Raw genomic sequence first — 24,550 nt, forward strand, 5'->3', positions numbered from 1 at the left:
TACCTCTTCAGATTATTGGCTGTTGTTTCATGACTAGTGATACTGTAGTGTAGTTCCTATTTCCATGATAGGTTCTGAGCATTGGAATAATATACACTATTGTTTTTGCATAGGACTGAGATTAGTATGCCTCTATCGAGTATATTAAACGTAATTACTTTGTGTGCCAGCTAAGTCAGAGGCCACTAGAAACTTCTCGATTAAACAAGAAGGGATTAGTTTCTGACAACCGCTTAAACAGGACTACTTTGTTTTCCTTAGAATCGGAACTGTTCTCAGAATCGTGGAAACAACTGATAATAGTTTCACTCAGTCAATCTTGTATGCTTAGTTTCTTCAGAGTTACACAGAAATAGATAGATGGGCGTTTCAATAAAAGGATTTATTGAACAGTCTTAATTCTCGTGCAAGAGATATGAGCTGTTACAATCACAAGACAGAATGCAGATATAAAAATTACAGCGTGAGCAGTAAGAAGAAGAAGTATTACTGCAATAGCATGGTCTTTTAGCTATGACATATATTCATATAAACATACATAAATAACACAGGCTAAAATGTGAATACTCGTCTGGTGCTTCTAAATAGTTCTACCCCAGTCTACCTAACCCAAGTTTAGTACGAGGTAAGAAGTAGGTGCTGTTTTCTATAGTATAGTAAGCTATAGTTTGTTATGCCAAGAGTCCCTCTAGGTTCTAGTATGCTCCATACCTTAGAATGAGAGAGGTGGGAATCTCTTTCCGGATCTCAATCCCTAACACCCCTCGAAGGGAGTCAGGACACTGGAAGCTGCATTCTCTGTGAGCAGGATGACAGCGTCTGGTCAATGCGTCAGGCGGGGACTCTAATTCCTTCCAAACTTACCGTGGCGAGCCGTATCGAGCTGTGTCGCCGAGCCATGGTTTGCCATGGTAAGTGAAGGTACATGTATACCTGGAAGGTACTTAGGAATGCTAGCATTGACGTAAAATCGGGCAGAGGAAGATGTCTTGAATGAACCCTTAGGGTATAGGGGTTCATGCATAATAAATGAGTACTTGGAGAAATAAATAATCCAAGCAGGGAAAGTCCCAATTGCTTAAGAGTCTGGTTTCTAAGAACTCGTTGTGACGTGGGATGGACGGATGTAGGTGACCATGCCTGTATTTGGATAGCATGACTGATGGCTAAATAAGGACTGGGATTCTATGCCTAAATAAGGGCAATGTGAATTGTGCCTATATAACGACATGATTCGGAAAACCTAAGTACGGGCATCTAAATCGAAACACAACAGTACTTTCTATCTCCTGGTTCCTGGTTTAGACATGAAATGAGGGGAAGAGAGGGAATGGATGGGAGTGGAATGGGGAAGAGAGGAAGAGGACATAAGGGGAAGAGAGAATAGAGGAGGCAGGTAAAAATGATAGCAAAGGAGCTATGCTGCTGCTCCTTGGTTTATGGTTTCCTAAATCCTTGCTGCTGGGATAACAAATAGTGCATTTTTTGAAAGCAGTTATTGGATACCCTGCAAGTCAACTGCGGATTGAATCCGGATTTTATTACATTTTATCATGTATCATTGATATTGTGAAAAACTTTCAAGTGGCACTTGACCATCTGTCTGAGATGTCGCATACGCGCCAATCGAGCCAGATTTATCAAGGGCTTGTGTTGCCCTTGCGTCTCGCTTTTCATGCAAGGGCACACAAGCCACTGAGATTTACTATGCCATGTAGAGCCATCTTGAATGTATCTGGAGCATTGCAAGGCAGTCGAATAGCTGCCTTGTGTTATTGGGAAGGCGTTACATGGGTGGAGCGGGGGAGTTTCCATGCAACCACCCATGTATATTGGTACATTTTGAGATTTACTAATACAAGTAAACCAGGGGAAGTGTAACAAAGAGAACTACCGTCCTTTCTTCTCCTTTTTTACACCATTGAAGTGTGCTGGAGCATATTTAAAAAGGTGAAAAAGCTCATAGGATCCCTTCCTGCACAAAAACAATTGTGGGTCTAACGCAGGCACCATTGCACCATGGTGCAAGGGTGCCTACATTGGCGCTATGCTGCACTCAGTGCACCAACACAGAGAGAGAACAGGAATGGTCCATATATTAGTAAATATGGCCCATTACTGCACTCTCCATTTGATACATAATAGCAAGTTGTATTGCTGTGAAGTGTAAAATATTTGGTCCTAACTGTTTATTGTGGCATGAAATAAGAAATGCAAATTAGAAAACAACACAATATAGCTGAAATACTAAAAAGGCCAAGAAGTTTTGTGCGCTGCCCGTATTTTCTGTGACCAGAAAAGCTTCTGCCCATAAGTATTGCAGATGCAAAAAAATCAATATAATTCCATAACTACACCCTACTTTACTTTTGCATTCTGCTTTCAAAAAATCGAACATAGGCTACAACACACATTTCTAATTACATAAAACTTCCATACTGATGAAAATCTCTTAATAATAAATTGTCAAGAACAATAACAAGCACAAGTATTCACAGTATCATTCCACTGCTGTCAGAGTGTACTGACAAACATGGGACAGGGTCAACATCCACAACCCCATTCACACTGTGCTTAAGGTACCCAAAAGAAAATCACACTCATCCATACAGTAGATAAGGCAGTCCTTCTCCTTCCCAGCATAGACATATTGAAGCAGAATTACTAACTTTTGGTGCAATGCATCACAGTTGCAGCACTGTGTTTCATCAAAGAAAGAAAGAGATAAAAACAATGCCATAGCCACTAAGACATCGTGCTGTTCTTTTCTCTCCTGGTGCTGGCCCACTTTTAGTTTACTTGCACTAATGTGCAAGGATGTGTGCCTTCTGTCAAGAATAGGTTTTCTACTGGAAGGCTAGTCTTCCAGTACAAAAAATATGCTTTAATACCTCTCCCATTTTGTATGTCTGCTGTAGAGTACAGCACACATGCAAAGTTGGAAAATGTCAAGAGTTTTCAAACTCGGCACAAATCCCTGTCAACCACTTTTAGTAGGTAGACATTTGGGTAAAAACCCATGTAGCACCCCCTTGATGCACAGTGCTACTTTGTATAACTTTGGCCAACTTTCCAACGCAAATCAGAGTTTCCATTGGAAAGTAAATACAACCACAACATTTGCACTGGATTTACATTACAAAAGTAAATCCCACTCCTCCCAGGGCACTTGATCCTTATGACTAACACTATTCTATTTAGAGCACGGGGTAACAGTGAGTGTAGGTTTGCTTTGGTGGGTGTTTACTCAAGGTGGTTGTGCATAAAATGTATGAAGGAGACCACCACTTAAGCCACTATTCACATTATGAGGGAAATGTTTTTAGAAGAAGGTGTGCCGTCTTTTCTTATAACTGATGATGGTATGCAATTGGTTTCTCATTAAATGGGGACGTTTTTGCAGGAACAAGGTGCCAGGCACCATTGCAACTCTCTTTACAATCCACAGGAAAATTGTATTGGTGGAAGAGCTAACCGATTGGTGAAGGTCATGATTCAAATGGCTTTGGGGTGAGGACAAGATGTAGGGATAGCAGTAGAAGAGTTGGTGTGGGCTTATCACATCACTGAGCTGGAGGCCACTCAAAAATCACCATTTCAATTGAGGAGGGGAAAAGTTCCGGGTACCAAGTTGGTGCCATCTTGGATGACGGAGTGGGCAGCAAGTAGCGGTAATTGGAAGGCTAGTGCAAATGAAGGATGCTTTGAGTTCAAAAGGTGTGATTGCTGAGGGTGATTGGGTGAACATTAAAATGGTCAGGATAGTAAGAGATTTGATGAAATTGAAAGGGCCATTCAAAGCTGTGTGAATGTGTCAATTCCAAGTTCTGTTGGAAAATGGTGAACAGTGGTGTCAATGCTGGGTTGCATTGTATCAGAAAGGTGGTGATTGCCCTATTCAAAGTGTTGAGGATTGCAGTGGATATATGTTGATGAAAGAGGGTGACTTTGTGAATGGTAGTAGGTGTACAAGTTTCCAGAAATGGGGGCGAGTACAAATGATTCCTTATATACTTTTACAGATGTACCTATTTATCGAGTTCAGAGGAGGAATTGTGAGGGGCCGTAGGCCACCAGGATATTTACGAGACTATGTTTGTTAATATTATGTACATACTGTTATTCTTACATATATTATATCCTTAGGACTATGTGTGTTAACCTTTCTTATTCCTGGTTCAACTATTGTATTGCAATGTTTTAATTTACTGTCATGTTTTTCTTTAAGGTTTTCATTTGTTGTAACCACCATGTTGCACCGCACATCTTTCTCTTTAATGTTTTCTTCCTTTGTTGTTAGCTGCACTGGTTAAGTTAATATTGTTATTTTTATGGAAGAGAAGGGGATGTGTTGTAGTATGCTTTACACTTTATATAAATTGTACCTCGCACGTTGGCACTGTTTTCTTGCGCAGCAGGGCAAGTAGAATCTCATGGCTTTGAGATTCCACATAGTCTTTTGAAGGCGATTGTTCTCTGGTTGTTTGTTGCTTACTGGCCAGCAAAGGGAAGAGTCTGGCCTGTGTTGTTGCGGCAAATAAAGCCACTTACCTGTTTTCATCTCACCTGTCTACTTAGTTTCCTTCTCAACAAGCTGCCACAGCTGTAGCCCAAATTAAGGCACAGATATTCATATCTGTCAATTGGGTTTCCCTAAATTTGACAGGTGGCACTCTGGCAGTGAAGCAATAGCTATTGCTGCTGCTTACCTGGTGGGTAAGCAAGCCACCCACATGCTCCAAATGAGCCCCAAACTGCCATTGCAATGCAAATCTGTGAAAATGATTGTCGATCTTCCTTTATGTACTATAAGTGAATATTACATAACGGCACACTCATTTCACTATGCAGAGTTTCCTCATTTGCTGGTGGTATTTTAAGGGCAAATACGTAAATCTCCACTACCATGCCAATCTTTCCTTCCCATCAAGACCTTCCTGAGAGAACGACAGACTCAGAAGGCCATTGACCTCAAGGGCTGTCTTGTCTCCTGCCAAAGGTGACGTAGGATGTCCTGATGAAGATTTAGGCGATGAACCATTTTCCCCTCCCAAATCCCTCCTCAGAAGGGTTTTGTGGCTCACTGGCACAGAGGTACAGAGTTCATTGCTGAAAGAATGCACCACGAATATGGGGAGAATATATGTATATAACAGGAGGCTCAGGAGAAGTAAGTGGTGGTTTACAAACCAATGCTAATCCCTTGAGTGCATATTATCACTGTATACACATTTTGTAACTGTTTCTTGCAAATGATCATATGCATGTTGCTGCAGGCATCCCAGTTCATACTTCCCAAATATTATTATTTCTCCGACAATCAACCCTCACTGAGCTTGGGTCCTCAGCAACACAACTTCTCAGGAACTCACAGTGTTCTTATGTCTTTCAGGTGCAGCTGTTGGCAGAAAGGTCAGAAGCTATGAGGACAAAGATCTCCAAGATGGTGGTTGTGATTGTCTTGCTCTTCTTAATATGCTGGGGTCCCATCCAAATGTTTATCCTTTTTCAAGCCTTTGACTCCACCTTTCAGAAGAATTACAAAACCTACAAGCTTAAGATTTTTGCTCACTGCATGTCCTACGCTAACTCCTCTCTCAACCCCATTGTGTATGCTTTCATGGGGGCGAATTTTCGGAAGTCTTTTAAAAAGGCCTTCCCTTTTATCTTCAAGCAGAGAGTTGGGCACACCACTGGTGCTGCAGTAAACACGGAAATGCACTTCTTGTCCTCTGGAACCTGATGGAATACCCACAGATATCAAAGTAGGGCAGAAAAGCCAGCTTGTTGTTTTGGGACACTGCTCACTAGATCATAAAGTGACTATCAACAAAGTTTGCAAGCCCTTCTGGGATGTTATTTTGGAGGTGGTACACATGTAATTATATCAGCAGTATACCACTTTGAATAACAGGGAGGACACACTATATATATCATCGATAATTATTGTTTGATTTTGTCTCTCATGTAACCACTTCAAAGTGGTGATTTATGCAACGTTCTTAGTGTGTATTTGAAGTTTATTGTGTGTTACATGTTGCCTAGAAGCCGCTTCATGGTGAAATAGCACAAAGATGAAGTAAATGATGGCCATTAAATAGGTGAATTCTTGAAGCATTTTCTGGAAGGTTCTGACTATGGATCTTATTTATAGTTTGAAGGATAAGTTGCTCCCCCACACATGTGCTGGACAGCCCGACTGGCTTATTGTAGGTGCATTGTATCCAAATTCATTTGCAATAAGAGGGACAGGATATCCGTCATGGCTGTGACAGAGTACCAATCCGCCAGATTATAAATCAGGACCCATGAACGGCCATTAGCATTGTGAGCCATTAGCAAATCAGCACTGAAACTGTGGGAGCTCTACTCGACCGGAAATACATCAACATGCACAATGATGAATCAGGGGGCATCAACAAGCAGAATTATGAAACAGACGGGTGGAGTTAACTTCAAGTTTGAGACGTGTTTCAAGTAACTAGGAAAGTGCGTATGACAAAAGAAGTCCTCTCAAATCACCTAAAATGGAAATGCTGTTGTGTCTTTGCAATCCAGCACAGCGAGACCATGTTATGACTTTATCCAATGAACCATCTCCAGAACGGTCATAGATAGTTCAAAGACTGAATACAGTGAAGAGCCTCCATGCTCGGATAATGAATGTGCTTCTGTTCGTCCCTGGTAGAAGACTTAAGGCTATATTGTGCACGGCTGGAAAGCTACATTTTACTTTCACATTTGCTCCTGGCAAAGACTTTACAGCAGTCCAACACCAGCAAGCAATCACCCCAGTTTTAACAAGAGGTGGTTTTATGGATCCCATTTGTGACGAGTCATTTCTGCGAGTTCTAAGGCACCCTTCTTCTTTTTGTTAGTGAAAAGCGACAGATTCACGTATAAAAGAGGAGAGCTCGATCAAAGAGAAGGCCACAGATCACGATTTTACAATTTACATTCTCAAATAGTTTGTTGAAAATATGATTTTCTTCCCTTGTCTCCTGCCATCGTCACAGAGATGTTGGAGATTGAAAAATAAGCAAAATGGTAAATCACTGGCAAAGAAAAAAGGTTACAAAAACCCAAACTCCAGGATTAATTCCAAATGTAGGTTTTGCATTGGATTAAAGCATGCACCCAGGGTACCGTGTGACACTGCAGGAAGAGACATTCGTACTGCAAAATCTTCGAGCAAACAACCAAATGTGTTGGCATTTCTAGCTGTGGCGCACGTCCAATATTTTGTTCTTCAGACTTTCACATTTTCCAAAGGCTGCTGAACAGCAGATGTGCTGTTAAGATACACGAATTCTGTCTGTATATTTTCCCTTCATTCACATTATGAGAGGCAAATATGATGCCAGCTACCAAAGTGTGTGTATGTGTTTCTAACAAAAGAACATTTTGTATCAGATTGCATTGCTTGATATGTAAACAGAGCAGGAAGTACAATTGTAAAATATGTACACAAAGCTATTGCTATTTTTGATTACTACAGAAACACTGCCAACAGTGCATTTTATTGATGACACACACATTTACATATACAAATTAATTTACTACAGTAGAGATGCTCAGAGGTCCAGAGGTACAGAGTCCAATGTAAGATTTCCAATTAATTCTACACATGGTGATCATCAGTCATGATAATGCTTTGATAACTTATTGTCAATCCTCATTATTTCTAGTTCTACTCTTCATCTTGATAGTCTTTCCTACAATCATTAATCAGGAGCACTCAGAGTAGCAGTAAATGCTTCCAAAGATGAAACCTTGCATACTGCGTAGTGACTTTCGCAGGTGGTATATTCCCTGCAATCAGGGCCAGATTGGGAACCCACAGCATCCCTAGCCATTTTGTAGGACCAGACCAAGCCCCCACCCCCGGGGAAGGCAAGGGGGTGCAAGGATGAAGCACTGCTGCTTTGGCTTTGTTTACAGGGTCGGATATTGCAGCACCACTCCAAACCCGTCCCCCAGTAACAAAAAAATGTGCCCCACTACTGCAAAACTTGCCCCCGCCCTTCCAGCTTCCCGGGAAAATGCCTGATACCCGCTATGGCCTGTCCGACCCTGCCTGTAATGTTCCCAATTGTACCACATCTCTGGATATTTTAACCTTTGCATCATTCTGGAAGGCTGATCAAGCTAAAAGGAATGCGATGGGACCGAGTGGGATTATGCATTATTAATATTATGAGTAGGAAATAGAGCAATTACCCCTATGTCCCTTATTTTCAACCTGGTCCTCTTTACACGAGGCATGGCAGATAATACAGGGATTCAACAGAGAATCATGTCAACTGGAATACAGCAGCAACAGTGGGCTTTAATGACAGCTATGATTGAAACCAGTGCAAACTACCTCTCAGGATGTTTTTTCCAAATCTACCCCAATGTTTCTTAAAGATTTGCAGCTCAGAGGCCCTTTAAGATGGCTGTGTTTTCCCTCTAACTACTCCTGAATACTTTGTCCGCTCAGCCTCTACACACAACATGAAAATTCTTCAGTGAATTATCCTCTAAATATACAAGCACAATATGTCTAATCTGACAACAATGATACTCTCCACACTAAACATACTGCCTTCTCAAACTACATTAGGAAGAACAACTTGGTTAGCAATATTGGCAATAGTAGGACACTTCTCGAACAATCTAGAGTTGGTCCTGGTGTATATTAATGATAAACTTGAAAATAAGAGATAGTAGTCAAACCAGAGGCAATGCATCTGTTGACCTTGCTTAGGTGTGTCAAAAATATGAGTAATATATCAGAAGCTCCGCAAACAAGTCTATCCCTGACGCCTCAAGCCTGCTTCATACTGCCTGAAGCAATCTAAGAGCCAATGCGAGGTTCTGTCTCACTTGGAAAATCCTGCTCACTCTATCTATCCATTTGATTGTGTGTGTATCCTTCATGCCTATCATTGAAAAAAGGAAGGTGCATTTTTGCTCCCAGACCTAGAGCCAAGACAACTGATGCCAGGGTTAATATCTTATGCGGTTGGGATACTGAGCTGTGACATCACCACTCTGCATTGTCTCAGAACCATCAACCATATGTTCATGATAGACTGGGATAAGGTTGTTGAAGCTGGAACACTACTATAAGCTCCTTCTATTTCAATTATTGCACTCTTCCTCAGGAGCACACTGAATTAGATTTCAAAGCTCCTTTATCCTGGTCGCTCCATGAGCCAATACTTAAATTCCTATTGTTATAACCACAGGCTAGTGGGACTGGAATGTTTTTTTCTTCTTCAAGTTCTCAGGCTCCACTGATCCCAAGCATATGAATTGAGTCAGTAAACGAGTAATTAAATCAAAATTCTCCAATGCTATAAACCAATATCATTGACTCTGAATGATCAGTGGTTACCAATTGTTGGTGAAACTAGCCCACATTAATGCAAATTGAACTTTCCAAATAAAGTCACTGAGTGACTGATGCCTACTTCATTTACGTGAGGAATTTCAGAAGACACTGAAGCCCCATTGACCTATGGTCCAGAAGAAAATGCGGCCATTTGTACTATCTGGAAATTGATTACAATGAATGTGATCTTCCATGTTCATGTTATAATAGATTTATAGGGGGTAATGAGGAGTCCTTCCCAAAAAAGAGTGCTTTTAATCACTGTAAGTTCTCACTCTCACACCTTCTGCTGAAGATAAGTAAAGAAAGCATTATTGAGTTCTGAATGGAGATGGATATTTCCTCATTGTAGAATAAAGCAAGTACTGATGCCAGAGCAATTCTGGAAATATGAGACTCCATGATCAGGCTGAAAGGAAAAACCACAAACTGGTAATGGTCCTCCCGGAGAGCAAACAGTGGTTAATGATGGTGTGCTGGGTGTATGTGGCTATGGAGAGATATGTCAATCTAATCTAACTATATTATGAAGTGCCAGTTTGAAAAAAATGAAATAAAAAGCTTCAATGAATCCATCTTGAAATCCAGAGCTCTCAATTACGTGTTTGTCCTCTGGAAGTCTATGACCACGCTATAGCCCTTTGAAGTAATTGGGAAAAAATGACTACAGTTTATGGTCATTTTTGCTTTGAAGATCTGGGAGCATAAGATCCTGAACTTCTTTCCCTAATGAATCCACAGTCATTGAATCCTATGGTATATATTTATAATTACCTTCTATAGGTTCTTGTGAGGAGTGATACAAACTCTAATTTATGACCCTGAGGGAATACGTGGATGTCCCACTGATTGGAAATAAAGCCTTTCAGTTCCCTCCAAGGAATACACAATATTATACTCAAATCAACTTCTCTTGATTCATCCATAGTGAACATTGTTGCCGAGTGGTTTTAGCAGTGTACATTGTGGTATCACAGACGAAGCTTAGTCTGTCCCTAACTGAAAGGTGATGTCTTGAAGCCCCAAAATGCCTTCTGGAATGCTTACAAATTTATTTTTTATTTTTCATTGACTGACAATAAGTTGTCCCATTTAAGAAATAATAATTGTATTCTCCTTTAATAGGGGGAACATATTCTCCCAGAGCTAAAGCATGAAGAGTTAACTCATTGGAATAAAAGTTATATAGCTTCATTCTTATAGTTAGTATCCAATCTTTAGTCCAGGCTTCATCAGTCCATTACTGAAAATGTTGCTGTTAAGTGTGATGCCTTCACCCTATAAAAGCTAATCTTCTTTCAGAATTCCACTAGTTTTTCCAGGTTATCCTTTTATAGCCTTAAAGGGAGAACTGAAATCCATCCAATCCGAACAATAGCTACTTTGATTGATGGTCAATTGAAAGACTGAGTAGATCTTCTGTAAGGATGCCTTTGTTCTGTATCTATGTGATACCCTGATCAGTAGTAATGAATGGCCTCCCTTCAAACGGGACAGCAATTCTTGAAAGGAGTCCTTGCACTCCTAAAGTGGGTAAGCTTAGAAATGAAAGTACGGACCAACAGCTTGTATAGTTGAGTCACATCTCTCCTTCTGGCATCCAAGATGGATTTGTGCATGGCAATGGCTCAGCTGCTTAGGTACATGTAACTTTTATAAATATGTTTAACTAGACATACATGTGAGCACTTATGCATTTCAACAAATGATGCCAGGATACCTCCACCAATATATGAGCCCTTAGGCTTGGATCCTCTTCCAGAGGACAATATGATGAGTCTTCTGATACGTCAGAGAATGTGGCACATTCCTTGAGCAACTTCATGTGCTTGGGCCTATTCTTGACAAAGACCTTCTTCTGAAGCTCATCTGCAATGGACGTGACCATGTCTTTTGCAACCCCTTCTGTTACCTTCCTGGTTGACTTGTATGATTTGCTGTATTTTTCTCTATCATTCAGGGAGGAAGAGGACTCAGGAGAAGAGCTTCCCTTCTAGCTGCACATTTATTTTTGGGAAAATGTATTCTCATGCTAGTTCTTCAATGTGTTCTGCTACCAGATACTTGTCCGTTATCTCCAGTGCCTTGACTATATTACATCTCTAGCTGAACTTGCATGAGGCCACAATCAACTCAACAGAACATTCCTGACCACAGCTCTCTGGTTTTATCTAATATTTTCAAACTGGAATAAGCTATGTATGGACTAAGTCCACTTCCACTTCTCTGGAATACACAGCTGCTCCACTTGAAATTCAAGACAGGTATGTAAATTACCATTATAAGTGGGTTGCACAATACATATCACCTCAGTGGTTAATTTGTAAAAAACAAATACGTGCTGGGGCTCTCCTCAGGAGGCAGCTTGCACCAGGCCATTCCTCCTGTATGCGGCTCCTAAAACAGATCCAACTACTAACTGTGAAAGTGGGCCCGGATGTGGAGTAATGACCAGAGCTGCCAACATCGGAGATGGGGAACCAGGTTTGAGTCTGAGTCTGGGTGTCGGCTCAACAACTTGGGCAAATAACTCAATCTCCCTGTGCCTACCAAAAATTAATGTGTTCTTAAATGGTGCTCATGAGAATCTCTGGTGTTGATGATTAAGTGCCAGTGTAGAGCATCGGAAACCACCGGCTCTAATTATGCACTGTCACTTATAGAAGTGTGTAGACTGGGTTTCATCTTTGGAAATATACAGATGCTAAGCAGGAGGGATCGCCTCAAGTGATGTGAATGCCAAGAAATGGAGATGTGGAGTCATTGGCCAGCCTTACAGTTCCAGTTAATTATTTCAATTTTTTTTAAAGTCATTAATGACACTGTTGGGATCATCTCGAGTTAGGCTTGATTTGTTACCTGTTTTATTCAGCCTTCAATTTCCAGCTCATATTGAATTCTTTTTTAGCATTTTCTTGGAATATATACATGTAGACTTCACAAAGTGATATTAGTAGAATTAGTGTCTGGCTCAGCAATTATCACAACAATTTGAAATTATTGAGTAATAAAGTAAGTAACGTTCAAGGTCATTTTCTGCACATCTTGTTTTTAGTGAAAGGTCTATATGACCTTATTTTTTATTCAATTTGCACTAGCGCATAATGTACTAATCAACACTATCAGCATAATTTAAAGTAGAAATGAGGGCAGGGAATGTCATTGATTACTCCGCTGCTCCCAAAAATTATCATCCAGCCCATTGTAAATCATTGTCAATTGGGAACTGACAGTTTTGGATAAATATTAATACACACAGACCTTTCCACAAGCAGGTGACATGGAGAGTGAGTCTGTTACAACCATTTTATGGAAGGGTAACTCCCTAGCCGCAATCTATCCACCATCCTAGATGAACAATTTCTCCAAATATCTGCTCTAAGGCCCACCAAAACAAAAGTGGATAAAAAATTAAGGGATACAGCAGATAACAGATTTTCTTATCATGGGAAGTATAGAGAGCGATCACCTTCTCTAGACCTTCTCTCTTGTCTACTTAAGCACTAGACATGATTCCATATTTTTGTCATAGATGAAAAAGCACCACTGCGAAAGTACCTCTCCACTAGTCACGGGAGGTTAATACGTCTGTGAAATGTCCTCTTATAAAGACGCTGAGTCGTGATATTATAAAGTTCAATATTCCTTTTAATAATCCACACCAGCCAACGCGTTTCTGTCACCAGAACTTATTCAGGGCGCAATCGATTTTTTAAGGCGTGGGGTATTTTCAAACAATATTCCTTATCCAATGTTTTGAGTATCGGACAGATAACACGTCAGGATACTGTGACGCCGGTTTCGTGATAACTGGATCGACCCAAAAGGTAATTACCAAAAGGAGATATTCATTTGGGTTTTGGAAAAGAACAAGAGGTGGGACCACTTGACTTCGTTGAACCACTTCCCAAAAATATATGAGGTTAATGCCTTGCCTGATACTAATAAGAAAACCAGATCGATATTTGGAAATCTTTGGAAGTACTTAAATATAGGGGCCCACCGTAGCTGGATATCCAATATTATAAAAACGTGCCGGTACGAGAAAACATTGGATAAGGAATATTGTTTGAAAATACCCCACGCCTTGAAAAATCGATTGCGCCCTGAAGAGGTTCTGGTGACAGAACGAAACGCGTTGGCTGGTGTCTATGAGTGTATTATTGAAAGGAATATTGAACTTTATAATATCACGACTCAGCGTCTTTATAAGAGGACATTTTACAGACGTATTAACCTCCCGTGACTAGTGAAGACGTACTTTCGCAGTGGTGCTTTTTCATCTATGACAAAAATATAGATTCTTTTTCCAAGTTTTGGATATGCTTTCGGGACAGGGAGCATGTGAAAAGTGCACACTGGTTTATTGAAGATTGAATATTTTGGTAATAATTGGGTTGGTGCTTTGAAAAAGGAGTGGTCCACTTTCCGAACTGTTTTGTACTATAACTAGACATGATTCCATCAAGGAAGTAGAGCAAGTGGTCTTCATCTGGGGATTACCATGACTGTTCAGTTTCTGCCAAACAAGATTCAACTAAGGAGGTGAGATTAGCATCCCAGGATGCATCAGTTCCCTACAGATTTTCTGCTGCCATATTTCTTTTATTTTTATTTTATTTTAATTTCTTATATCGCGCTGGACTCAATCCCGTAAGGGTATCTCTGCGCTTTGCCAGCCAGAACATTAACAGAGTCAATGAGATAGATTAGTGGGACTGAGATGCTTCCTGGAAGAGGAGAGTTTTTAATGCCTTTCTAAAGGACAGATGGTTGGTGGTCATTCTCACATCTGTTGGAAGTTTATTCATAAAGCAGGGCCAACTGAGGAGAATGCTCGGTCTCCCTGTCTGGATTTTTTTTTCTTTTTGTTGCAGGGGGTTTTAGAAGAGCTTGGTTACTTGAGCGAAGTGACCGGCTGGGTTGATACAGCTCAAGTGATTGAGAAAGGTATTTAGGACTATCCCCATATAAGCATTTGTGGACCGTACAGCATATCTTGAAACTGATGCGCTGCCGTATAGGGAGCCAATGCAGCTCATCCAACAAGGGCTTAGAGGGAGTCCTAGCCGGTACACTCATGACCAGTCTAGCCGCAGTATTCTGGAACACCTGCAAGCGGCCTACTGCATCTGCATTTGCTAACGTCAGCAGGCCGTTGCAGTAGTCCAGGCGGCTAGTAACCAGGGCCTGTACGAGTGTCTTCCTATAGGTGTCAGGAAGATACGGGAAGACTCGTCTTAGAAGGCCAAGGTGTGGAAGCACAATCCTGCGATGTGGTTGGTGTGCTCCTTAAGGGTCAATTTTTGATCAATTTTTACCCCTAGATTTTTAACGTGTGGCTTTGATGTTGGAACTGGACCCAGATCCAGCGGCCACCAATCTGGAGACCAGAGAAGACTTGCTTTGCCGAAGAGCATAACCTCTGTTTTTGCAACGTTACATTGGAGGCAGTTTGCGGCCATCCAATGTGACACTGCCCTCATACCCTCAGCAAAGTTTTCCTTGACTTTAGGGCCAAGGGAGCTGAAAGGGTAAAGGAGCTGGGTGTTATCAGCGTAGGAAACCGGTGTGAACCCATACTTCCACACAATCTCAGCAAGGGGGGCCACATATACATTAAACAATGTAGGGCTAAGGCATGAGCCCTGTGGCACCCCCTTCGTGAGCACCTTCGAGGTGGAACGGTAGGGGCCCAGGCTAATAGATTGCGACCTCCCGGAAAGGAAGCTCTCCAGCCAGGATAATGCTAAGCCTCCGATCCCCACTCCCTGCAAACGGCTGAGGAGGATGTTATGAGACACGGTATCAAAGGCCGCGGACAGGTCCAACAGCACTAGAATCATGGAACCCCCTCTATCCTGTGACATTTTGATCTTATCAGTCACCGAGAGGAGGGCCGATTCAGTGCTGTGGTTGGGCCTGAACCCAGATTGTGATTGGTCCAGGCCCCCTGTCGCCTCGATGAAGCTGGAAATGATGGTGTTGACGTGTTTCTCAGCCAGTTTGCTAAAAAAAGGGAGGAGGGAAATAGGGCGGAGGTTGGAGAGCTCTGACCAAGGTAGGGTGGTGTTTTTGCATATGGGGTTCACTACCGCTTCTTTCCAGGGTTGTGGGAGTTGTCCTTCGGCAAAGAAGAGATTCAATAGTTTTTGAATAGTGGGGCCTAGAGATTCCATCAGGGGGGAAATCATTTTAGCAGGAATCTCAAATCAGTGGGGGAGCCGGTCTTCATTTTGCTAATAAGTGTGGTCAGATCTTTTAGAGTTATTTCTGGGATTACATGAAGGGTATTGCCAAGGGTCACCGTTGGGGAAATTTCAGAGGCCTCAGTCTCTAAGGGACCTGAGACTTTCATGATTTTCTTATATATCCCCTCAATTTTATCTTCGAAAAACTGGGAAATTTTATTGCAGAGATCTTGGGTAAAGATATCCGGGCTCTCACAAATTACTGGGTTAGTGAAGGCCTGTATGATTTTAAATAGCTCTCGGGTAGAATTGCCTGCCTCTGTTATTTGGGAGGTGAGACTAATTTTCCTCGCTTTTTTAATGTTTTTATAGTAAGTGGTCATAGCTACCAAATATCGGTCCTTGTCTTCCTCCTTACGTGTCCGTCTCCAACGTTTCTCCAACTTCCTACACCCCTGCTTTTCTGCTTTGAGGGCCTCAGTGTACCATGTTTCCCTCTTAGCTATGGTTGGCTGTTTAATAGTTTTCTGAGGACCCAGTGTGTTAAATGGCTGTCATCAGTGTGGAGTTAAATTTGGAGAGGGATGTCTCGATGTCATCCGAGTTTAAAAGTACTGGCTGCTTCCAGACTTGTGTGAACCTGGCAGGAATGACTTTATGCCATGGTCTACGTTTGATGGGCTGCGTGATAGGGTGATTAGTAGGTTCGGGTAGATGCAGAAAAGAAAAGTCTAGCATTTTATGATCAGACCAGTAGATGTATTTAGGGGGATGACAATAAACGTTAGGGAGGGTAGTAAAAATTAAGTCCAAGGTGTGGCCACCTGTATGGGTGGGACCATTATTACGAAGGTGAAGGCCCAGCAGAGCAAGATCTGTCAGAAGTGCTTTTGTATCAGGGTGGTCTGCAGCATCAATATGAAAGTTAAAATCTCCAAGTAGGATAAAGTTTTCGTTAGTTTTCATGTGAGGAGCTAAAAGTTGAGTCAAGGCTAGGGAGAACCCAACAAGACACATTTTTTTTTACCCTTTACAATCACTGTGTGCATTCATGTACTGTCCCAGACTCATGGGGAGGCTTGCTTTTATAGCCTCTGTCTAAGAAAGGCCCCAGGAATATCCTTTGAGCTACAGATTGATTGTTTTATATGATTAGGAGGCTAAATATTCTGCTTAAAGAATTAAATGGCTGAGTGTTTAACAATGTCCTTCTGTTGCATGCGGGTCTCAGACCTGATGAGGTGCCATAAAGAAAGCGATCTCTCTTTCAATGCTGTTGGTTAATTCTGTTCACTCAGTTACTCAGTTAATATATGCTGGGTTCATATACTTTAAAATGCAATTTACAACACTGGTAGACCTGCGCTATGGCCACAGGTACACCATTGGTGCATTGGCCCTATGTTATTGTGCACCATCTGCCAACTTTATCAAGAAACCTGGGTTCAGATTAATATCATTGGCACATGAGCTACACCGTTAGATATTTACTTATTTATAATGTTTTATAAGAGGTCTTTTTGTGGCCCTATTATAACCTATGTGTGGCAGACCAGGGATTATGTATTAATCTCTCAAACCTGTGTCCCCCCGAAAATGGGAGGCAAGGTAATCCCAGGGTTCCAATATGCAGAAGATACAGTTTTTCTAGAGGAGACCAGCATCAGCCTGGAACATCAGTAATCAGAGATACAGTTATACTTTCTGCAGAATAAAGTCATTACTAACGTTGATAAAACAACGCTCTTTATAATCAGGTGAAAACCTAAAAAGCCAGGGTGATGGCCCTTGAATGGAAATGCAAGCGCAAATGTACCGCCTTATAAATATGTAGGAGTTCATTTTCAGGAGAGAGATGGCCTGTATCAGCATTTGGAAAATCTTAAAAGAAAGGCAGCCTCACATCAATGGGCAAGGGTGAGCCTTTTAAAAGAACTTCCAGGATATTATTTTATTTCTCTCTTGAGGGTAATAAGGCCACGTTATTCACACTCCCAAGTTATTGCAGGTAAATTGTCAAAATGGTTTGCTTGGGAACAAAGTAATTGATTTAGATCTGTATTTAATTTAAGGTAGTCAAAACGTAAGGAGCAGCTATCGTTGGAAGTTTGTTTGACCCGACAGTCCTTAGCTTTAAGAACTGTCACATGGCACAACTGGCACCGCATTACCCGCAGTGAGTAAAAAATCTCTGAAAGTGCTACCCTGCCACAAGCATTCGATTGACACATCTGGCTGCTATTCTCAATGGTCTCCTTGTATGCATCCACCACCAGGGACTTCTAAGTTCAAAACTGAATCATACATTTTTTTAAATAATTGCAACTGAACAATTGAGAAATATGTCACATTCTGCAGACATGAAGCAATGTCTGACAAAAAAAGCACGCTGGCACTGTATTGGAGGGGTAAGGACAATAAACTACAGCCATACGTTTCCAAGTTGTTATTATCTGTCAACCAAATGCCTATAAGGTTTAGCCTTTTCTCCGCAAAGGAGTAGAACCAATCTTGGAGATGTCCAAGAATTTCAGAAAGGAGCTTTAGAATTTCACATCTTAACAAAAAGTCAATTTCTCATGTTATGAATGAAAGAAGTGTTTTTTAAAGCCTGCCTTAAGAAGAATAGTTGTACGCACAAGCTAAATGTACATGCTTTATTTGCAAATATTTGCAGTTTTTAAATGGATTTGTTGAATTCGTTCATGGCAGCTGTTATTTTAGTAATCACTACAGAACTAAATGGCACTTTTCAAGGCGCCTTTTTGCTCTCAGGATCAAAAAGGCCGACGTCATTGAGCGACTAACATGTTTCCTTGAGTGTATAAAGGACAATATGTTTCGCTAAATGTTTTCATTTTTTGTTGGCTGTATTGTTTTTCTTATTTGTGTTGTTCTATACATTGTGATAGTTTTTATCAAGGATACAATAAAATATGACTTTGAACTTTAACCATTTGTCACTGAGGATTAATGTTAGCTATCATCAAGTTTATACGTTAGCAAGTATGAATTATCTATCAGAAAAATATGTTTTTATTTTCAGTGTATTTATGGCAACTGTATGATTTTGTCGCTGCTGTCCCTGTAGTTAGCATTTTTGTTTTATATGTGGCATTTTTCGAAGTGCTTTTAAATACATGCGGAACTGTTAGCAACGTAATAATCCTCAGTTTATTGACCTCCAAAGAATAAAGGGCTGGCTTAGTCTTGACAAGATTCAAACTTCTGATCACATAAGGGGACATATTACAGGAGGTGCTCCAGGGGTACAATGGTAATTTGAGTCTGAGTATTGCTCCTATGAAGCACTGTGGTACTATAGAAGGAGCCACACGTGCTTGTTCTACCACTTCTAAAACATGGACCGTGCTGGTGCGCATGTGCACCAGTGCAATCATGAAGGGGCCTTCCCTCATTTGCATAAAGGCCTGTCCCCGAGAAAAAGAAGGAACACTTTGCCTTTGCACCTGTGCCACATTACATACATGGGCCCAGAGGTAAAGGACCTGTGAGGAGGTGCGCTGACTGAGCCACATAGGGGTGGTGTGCAGTCAGTGTTCTACCGAAGGGCACTCCTTGGGTTAGGGGTGTAGTTGATCAGAGGGACATCTCAGCAAGCCAGCTCTTCAAAGGCCAGAAACCCTTCAGTGAAAGAAAGAGACGCTTTTTCAAACCACAGCCCTCTCTTTCACTAATGTGCTCTCCTCAGTGCAGATGCACCTGCAGATATAGATTGTTTTGTAACTAGGCATGATGTCAGAAAGCAATTTGTTAAAAAAGTAGATTGTCAGGCACATCCTGCACAGGGTCAAATTTTTGGTGTGCAGAAAAAAACTGTTAGAATCATGCCCTGTGTGTCAGCTGGAAAATGTAAAACCCTTGAAATGTTATTTTATTTAAGATGGCTTTATATATTTCCTGCATTAAAAAGCCATAATGTGAATTTATACTATTAGGCATTGACTGACAGCCACTTTATATCAATCAATCAATTACTTGTAAAGCGCACTACTTACCCGTGAGGGTCCTAAGGCGCTGAGGGGAGGGGGTGTTGCTTACTGCTCGAAGAGCCAGGTCTTGAGGAGTTTTCTGAAGGTGAGCAGGTCTTGGGTTTGCCGCAGCTGGGTCGGGAGGGTGTTCCAGGTCTTGGCGGCGAGGAAGGAGAAGGATCCACCGGAGGTCGTTCGCTGGATGCGGGAGATGGCGGCGAGGGCGAGGTTGGCAGAGAGAAGCTGGCTTGTGGGGGTGTAGAAGCTGAGTCTGCTGTTCAGGTAGGCTAATCCGGTGTTGTGGAGTGCTTTGTGTCCGTGGGTGAGGAGATTGAAGGAGATCCTCTTGTTGACGGGGAGCCAGTGCAAGTTTCTTAGGTGGGGGGTGATGTGGCTGCGATGAGGGATGTTGAGGATCAGGTGGGCGGAGGCGTTTTGGATGCGTTGCAGTCATCGTAGGTGTTTGGTCGGGATTCCTGCGTAGAGTGCGTTGCCGTAGTCCAGCCTGCTGCTGACGAGGGCTTGGGTCACCATTCTTCTAGTTTCAGTCGGGATCCACTTGTAGATCCTGCGGAGCATGCAGATGGTGTTGTAGTAGGAAGAGGAGATAGCGTTGACCTGTTTTGACATAGAGAGGGAGCGTGCGTGGTCCGTGGGTGTCGGTGCTGTTCCCAGTGTGGTGTGCCACCAGGAGTCGTCCCAGGCAGAGGGAGTGGGGCCGAGAATGAGTACCTCTGTCTTGTACGAGTTCAGTTTCAGCCGGCTGCTCTTCATCCACTCGGCGACAGCCTTCATTCCCTCGTGGAGGTTGGTTTTGGCGGTGTGAGGGAGAGGATGAGCTAGGTGTCGTCGGTGTGGGAGATGATGTTCAGGTCATGCTGTGGGCCACTTGTACGAGGGGGGCCATGTAGACGTTGAACAGGGTCGGGCTGAAGGATGAATTCTGGGGTACGCCGCAGATTATGTCAGTGGCTTTGGATCGGAAGGGTGGGAGGCGGACTCTCTGGGTTCTGCCGGAGAGGAAGGGCGTGGTCCATTCCAGGGTATTTTCCTGGATTCTGGCTTCTTGGAGACGTGTCCTTAGTGTGCGGTGGCAGACCGTATCGAAGGCGGCTGACAGGTCCAGAAGAATGAGGGCTGATGTTTCGCCATTGTCTAGCTGGAGCCTGATGTCATCTGTGGTGGCGATGAGGGCTGTCATGGTGCTGTGGTTTCGTCTGAATCCGGACTGGACGGGTCTAAGATGTGGTTGTTCTCGAGGTGGCAGCCTAGTTGCATGTTGGCGATTTTTTCGATGACCTTTGATGGGAAAGGGAGCAAGGAGATGGGCCGGTAGTTCTTGAGGTCTGTTGGACCCGGCCTCGTGACGTGGTCCTCCCTGATCCATGCAGCTCCCCATGACCCTGATCCACCCGACCCTTCCCGCCACGACCCACATCCCCGACACTGGGCTCCCCGTCCTCGCCCCCATTTTCCTGGTAGCCGAGGCCGAGGCCCATGTCCCTGCACCTAAGATCGCCGCCCCGGCCCCAGCCCCACCTCGGCCATCGCCGCCATACCCAGCCAGGGGGTAGAGCGCTCCCTGTGAGTGAGAGAGGGAGGAGTAGATAGATCACACCTTCCACCTCCCCTCGAGAGATGAGTTTCGATCACCCACCCGGCAGTGCTCGGCTGTGTTCCTTAGGAGAGGTGGGTCACAGGATGGTCAGGTGCCAAGTCTGTCCTCCCCTGGGATCGCCCCTTCTAACATTGGTGGCAAGCAACGGGATCCGAGTCCATATTCTAGATATCGTACATTAAGCAGCTGACGCACTACCGAACAAAGATGTCGGAAAGAAATACCAAGAGTTCCGCGGAAGCCGATGCAAGTACCACGTTCCTTCCGGAACGGCTAGAAGAGTACACGCACAGAGAACTGAAAGAATTTTGCAAGGAACGAGGAATCACTACCACAGGCCTAAATACAAAGGAAGACATGCAGAAAGCCCTACAAGCTTGGGCAGAGTCCGAGGAGAACCCTCCCCCGTCAGGGGTAGGAGCAGAACAGCCGACCGGACCCGAACTCAACCCGAGAGGGGGCAGCAGCACTCCGGTACGGAACAGCACCCCAGATGGGGGCCTCTCCCCCGGAGAACTGGCGGACAGAGAGAGAAACCGCAATCACGAACTCGAATTGGCAAAACTCAAAATTGAGCGCGAATTAAAGCTAGCCGAAGAAAGACTAGCGATAGAGCAACTACGAGTACAAGGAAAGTTGGAGGAAAAGAAACTCCAACGAGAACATGAAGACAAGAGACTCCAGCTGGAGCATGAGCGCGGCCTGAAGGAAATCGAGCTAAGGGCCCGGAGTGAAGAAAAACGAACCTTGGGGAACCGAGAAGCGGTCCCACCGGTAGAGCCAAAAGTACACATCCCCAAGGATGTGGTGAGAGAATACTATAAGAACGACGATATCCAGCAATGGTTTAAGGCCTACGAAGTCGCCATGGCCTCCCACCGAGTTCCGCAGAAGGATTGGGGAGCTGGGTTGTGGGGCCGATTCCTGAGCGAGGGGAGAGACACCCTGCTCGATCTGCCGTCCTCGGAGCAGACCTCCTACAGCCACATGAAGGAGGCCCTCCTCACAAGATACGGACTCACCCACGAGATGTACCGCCAGCGGTTCCGGGACTGCAAGAAGATCCTGGGCACCACGTGGGTAGAATATGTGAACTTTTACAGTCGTGCCTTGGAAGGGTGTATCAAGGGCAGCAAGGTCACCACCTTCGAGGAACTTACCGACCTTATCGCATGGGAACATTTGTCCCCGAACTGTTTCGTGGAACTACGCCAACATTTAAGGGACAGCAAGCTTGCAGACCCAAGGAAGTTGGCCGTGGAGGCTGATCGCTGGGTGAACACCTGGGTCCCCCGGGGCCCCGTAGGAGACTACCCCCGGAACAATCAGGGATCTTCCCGCCAGAGGGGAGGGGGGAATCAAGGTAGGCAGAGGGATTCCCAGTCAGGACCCAAGCGAAGTCCCCCCAGAGGCCGAACCCAGACCGTACCAGCCCCCTCACCAGCCAATCCTGCTCCCCCGGGCAACCGTGGACACCGGGTCACTATTTCCTGTTACCGATGCCAACAAACCGGGCATTATGCCAGTGATCCCCTGTGTCCCATGGCCCCGCGACCCTCCACGACAGCTCCCCCAGCCAGACAGGTAGCCAACGTAGCCCTACGGGAGGAAATGGAGGACACCGAGGAGTGGGAACCCGCAGCATTGGCACTAGTCTCCCTAGGAGACCGAGAGATGATCCCCGGGGCCCCCTACCAGATAATACTAAGAAATACCGACAACTGGTGATGGTGAACGGCCCCCAGGTGGAGGCCCTTCGCGACACCGGGGAGAGCATCACAGGTATCCTCAGTCACCTAGTCAGGGAGGACCAGATCATTCCGAATGTCCTGTGCCCCGTACTGTCCGCTGACAACACCAAGAGTTTATGTAGGATGGCCCTAGTACCGTTCAAATGGGGGGGAGTGATAGGAGAATTACGAGTCGCTGTCCGAGCCTCTCAACCTGTAGACTATCCCCTGGGCAACGCCCTAGAAAGTTCCCCCGTGGAGACAGGTGAAACGCAAGACCCACCTGGGCATGATGGGCCTCCCTGAGTGGGTGTGCGCCACCACCCGATCCATGTCCGCTCGACTACCCCCCCTCGGGGCTGTCGACGCCGAGCCACCCAGCCACTGCCCTGTAGAAGAAGATAGGGACGACCGAACTGAGCCCACCGGCCTCTCCCCAGGAGTAGAGCCCATCACTGATGACGAGACCTTGCATCCCGAGCCCGCACAGATCCCTGAGTTGGATGATCTGCCCGAGTTGGCGCAGTGGCGTCACAAGGGGGGCCCCTCCCGAGAGGAGTTCTGCCAGGAGCAAGCCACTTCCCCTTCCATGAACGGACCCCGGCGACAGGCCGCGGCCCAAACTGCGGGCGACCAGACGGGGACTCATTCCGTGTACTGGGAGAATGGCCTCCTGTACAGTGAACAGAAGTCTGCGGAGCTAGGGTCGGCCCGAGTGCTGGTGGTACCCCTACGCTTCCGAGACTTCCTCCAGGGCCTGGCCCACGATGTACCTCTGGCAGGACACTTGGGCCAGGACAAGACCTATGACCGCCTAGTTATGCATTTCTATTTGCCCAAGATGCGCACGAATGTAGATGCTCACTGCAAGTCCTGTCTCACGTGCCAGGCTAGTGGGAAAAGTGGAGGCACACGCAAGGCTCCCCTCCAACCCTTCCCAGTCGTCAGTACCCCCTTTGAGCGGGTCCAGATCGACATAATAGGACCCCTGGACCCGAGAACCTCCCAAGGTCACCGATTCATCTTAGTCCTGGTGGATCACGCCACCCGGTACCCCGAGGCCATTCCCCTCCGCACTGTCACGGCCCCCGTGGTGGGCCGGGCGCTGATGGGGATTTTCTCCCGAGTAGGTTTTCCCCGCGAGGTTGTGAGTGACTGCGGCACAAACTTCATCTCGAAGTACATGATATCCCTGTGGCAACAATGTGGAGTGTCCTACAAATTCACCACCCCGTATCATCCCCAAGGAAATGGCCTAGTGGAACGGTTTAACCGGACACTGAAGGGGATGATCATGGGCCAAGAAGAGCCCCTCCGGCGCAAATGGGACGTCCTCCTCCCCTGCCTCTTGTTCGCATACCGGGAGGTCCGCCAGAAGTCCCTGGGGTTCAGCCCATTTGAGCTGCTGTACGGGCACCCCGTCCGGGGGCCCCTCAGCCTGGTCAAGGAGGGCTGGGAAACGGCCCCCCAGGAACCTCCTCCTGATGTGTTCCGCTACATCCTCACCCTCCGAAATCAGACACGGAAATTCCGAGCGCTGGCTGAAGCCAACCTCGAAGCAAGTCAGGAGTAAATGAAGCGCTGGTACGACCTGAATGCCACTCTGGTCGAGTTTCAACCGGGCCAGCAGGTCTGGGTGA

The 24,550-nt window shown here is 44.6% G+C and overlaps 1 protein-coding gene across 1 annotated transcript in view; it reads left to right on the plus strand.

The window, feature by feature from the left end:
* Positions 1-5,743, plus strand: part of LOC147727327 (G protein-coupled receptor 54-like) — a 912,640-nt gene extending 906,897 nt beyond the window's left edge. The window contains exon 5 of the mRNA XM_086963094.1: positions 5,393-5,743. Coding sequence (XP_086819220.1) covers positions 5,393-5,743 — 351 coding nt within the window. The remainder of the gene's footprint in view (positions 1-5,392) is intronic.
* Positions 5,744-24,550: the final 18,807 nt, after the last annotated feature.

The sequence above is a fragment of the Lissotriton vulgaris genome, chromosome 3_1, assembly GCF_964263255.1.
Source record: "Lissotriton vulgaris chromosome 3_1, aLisVul1.2, whole genome shotgun sequence".
NCBI lineage: Eukaryota > Metazoa > Chordata > Amphibia > Caudata > Salamandridae > Lissotriton > Lissotriton vulgaris.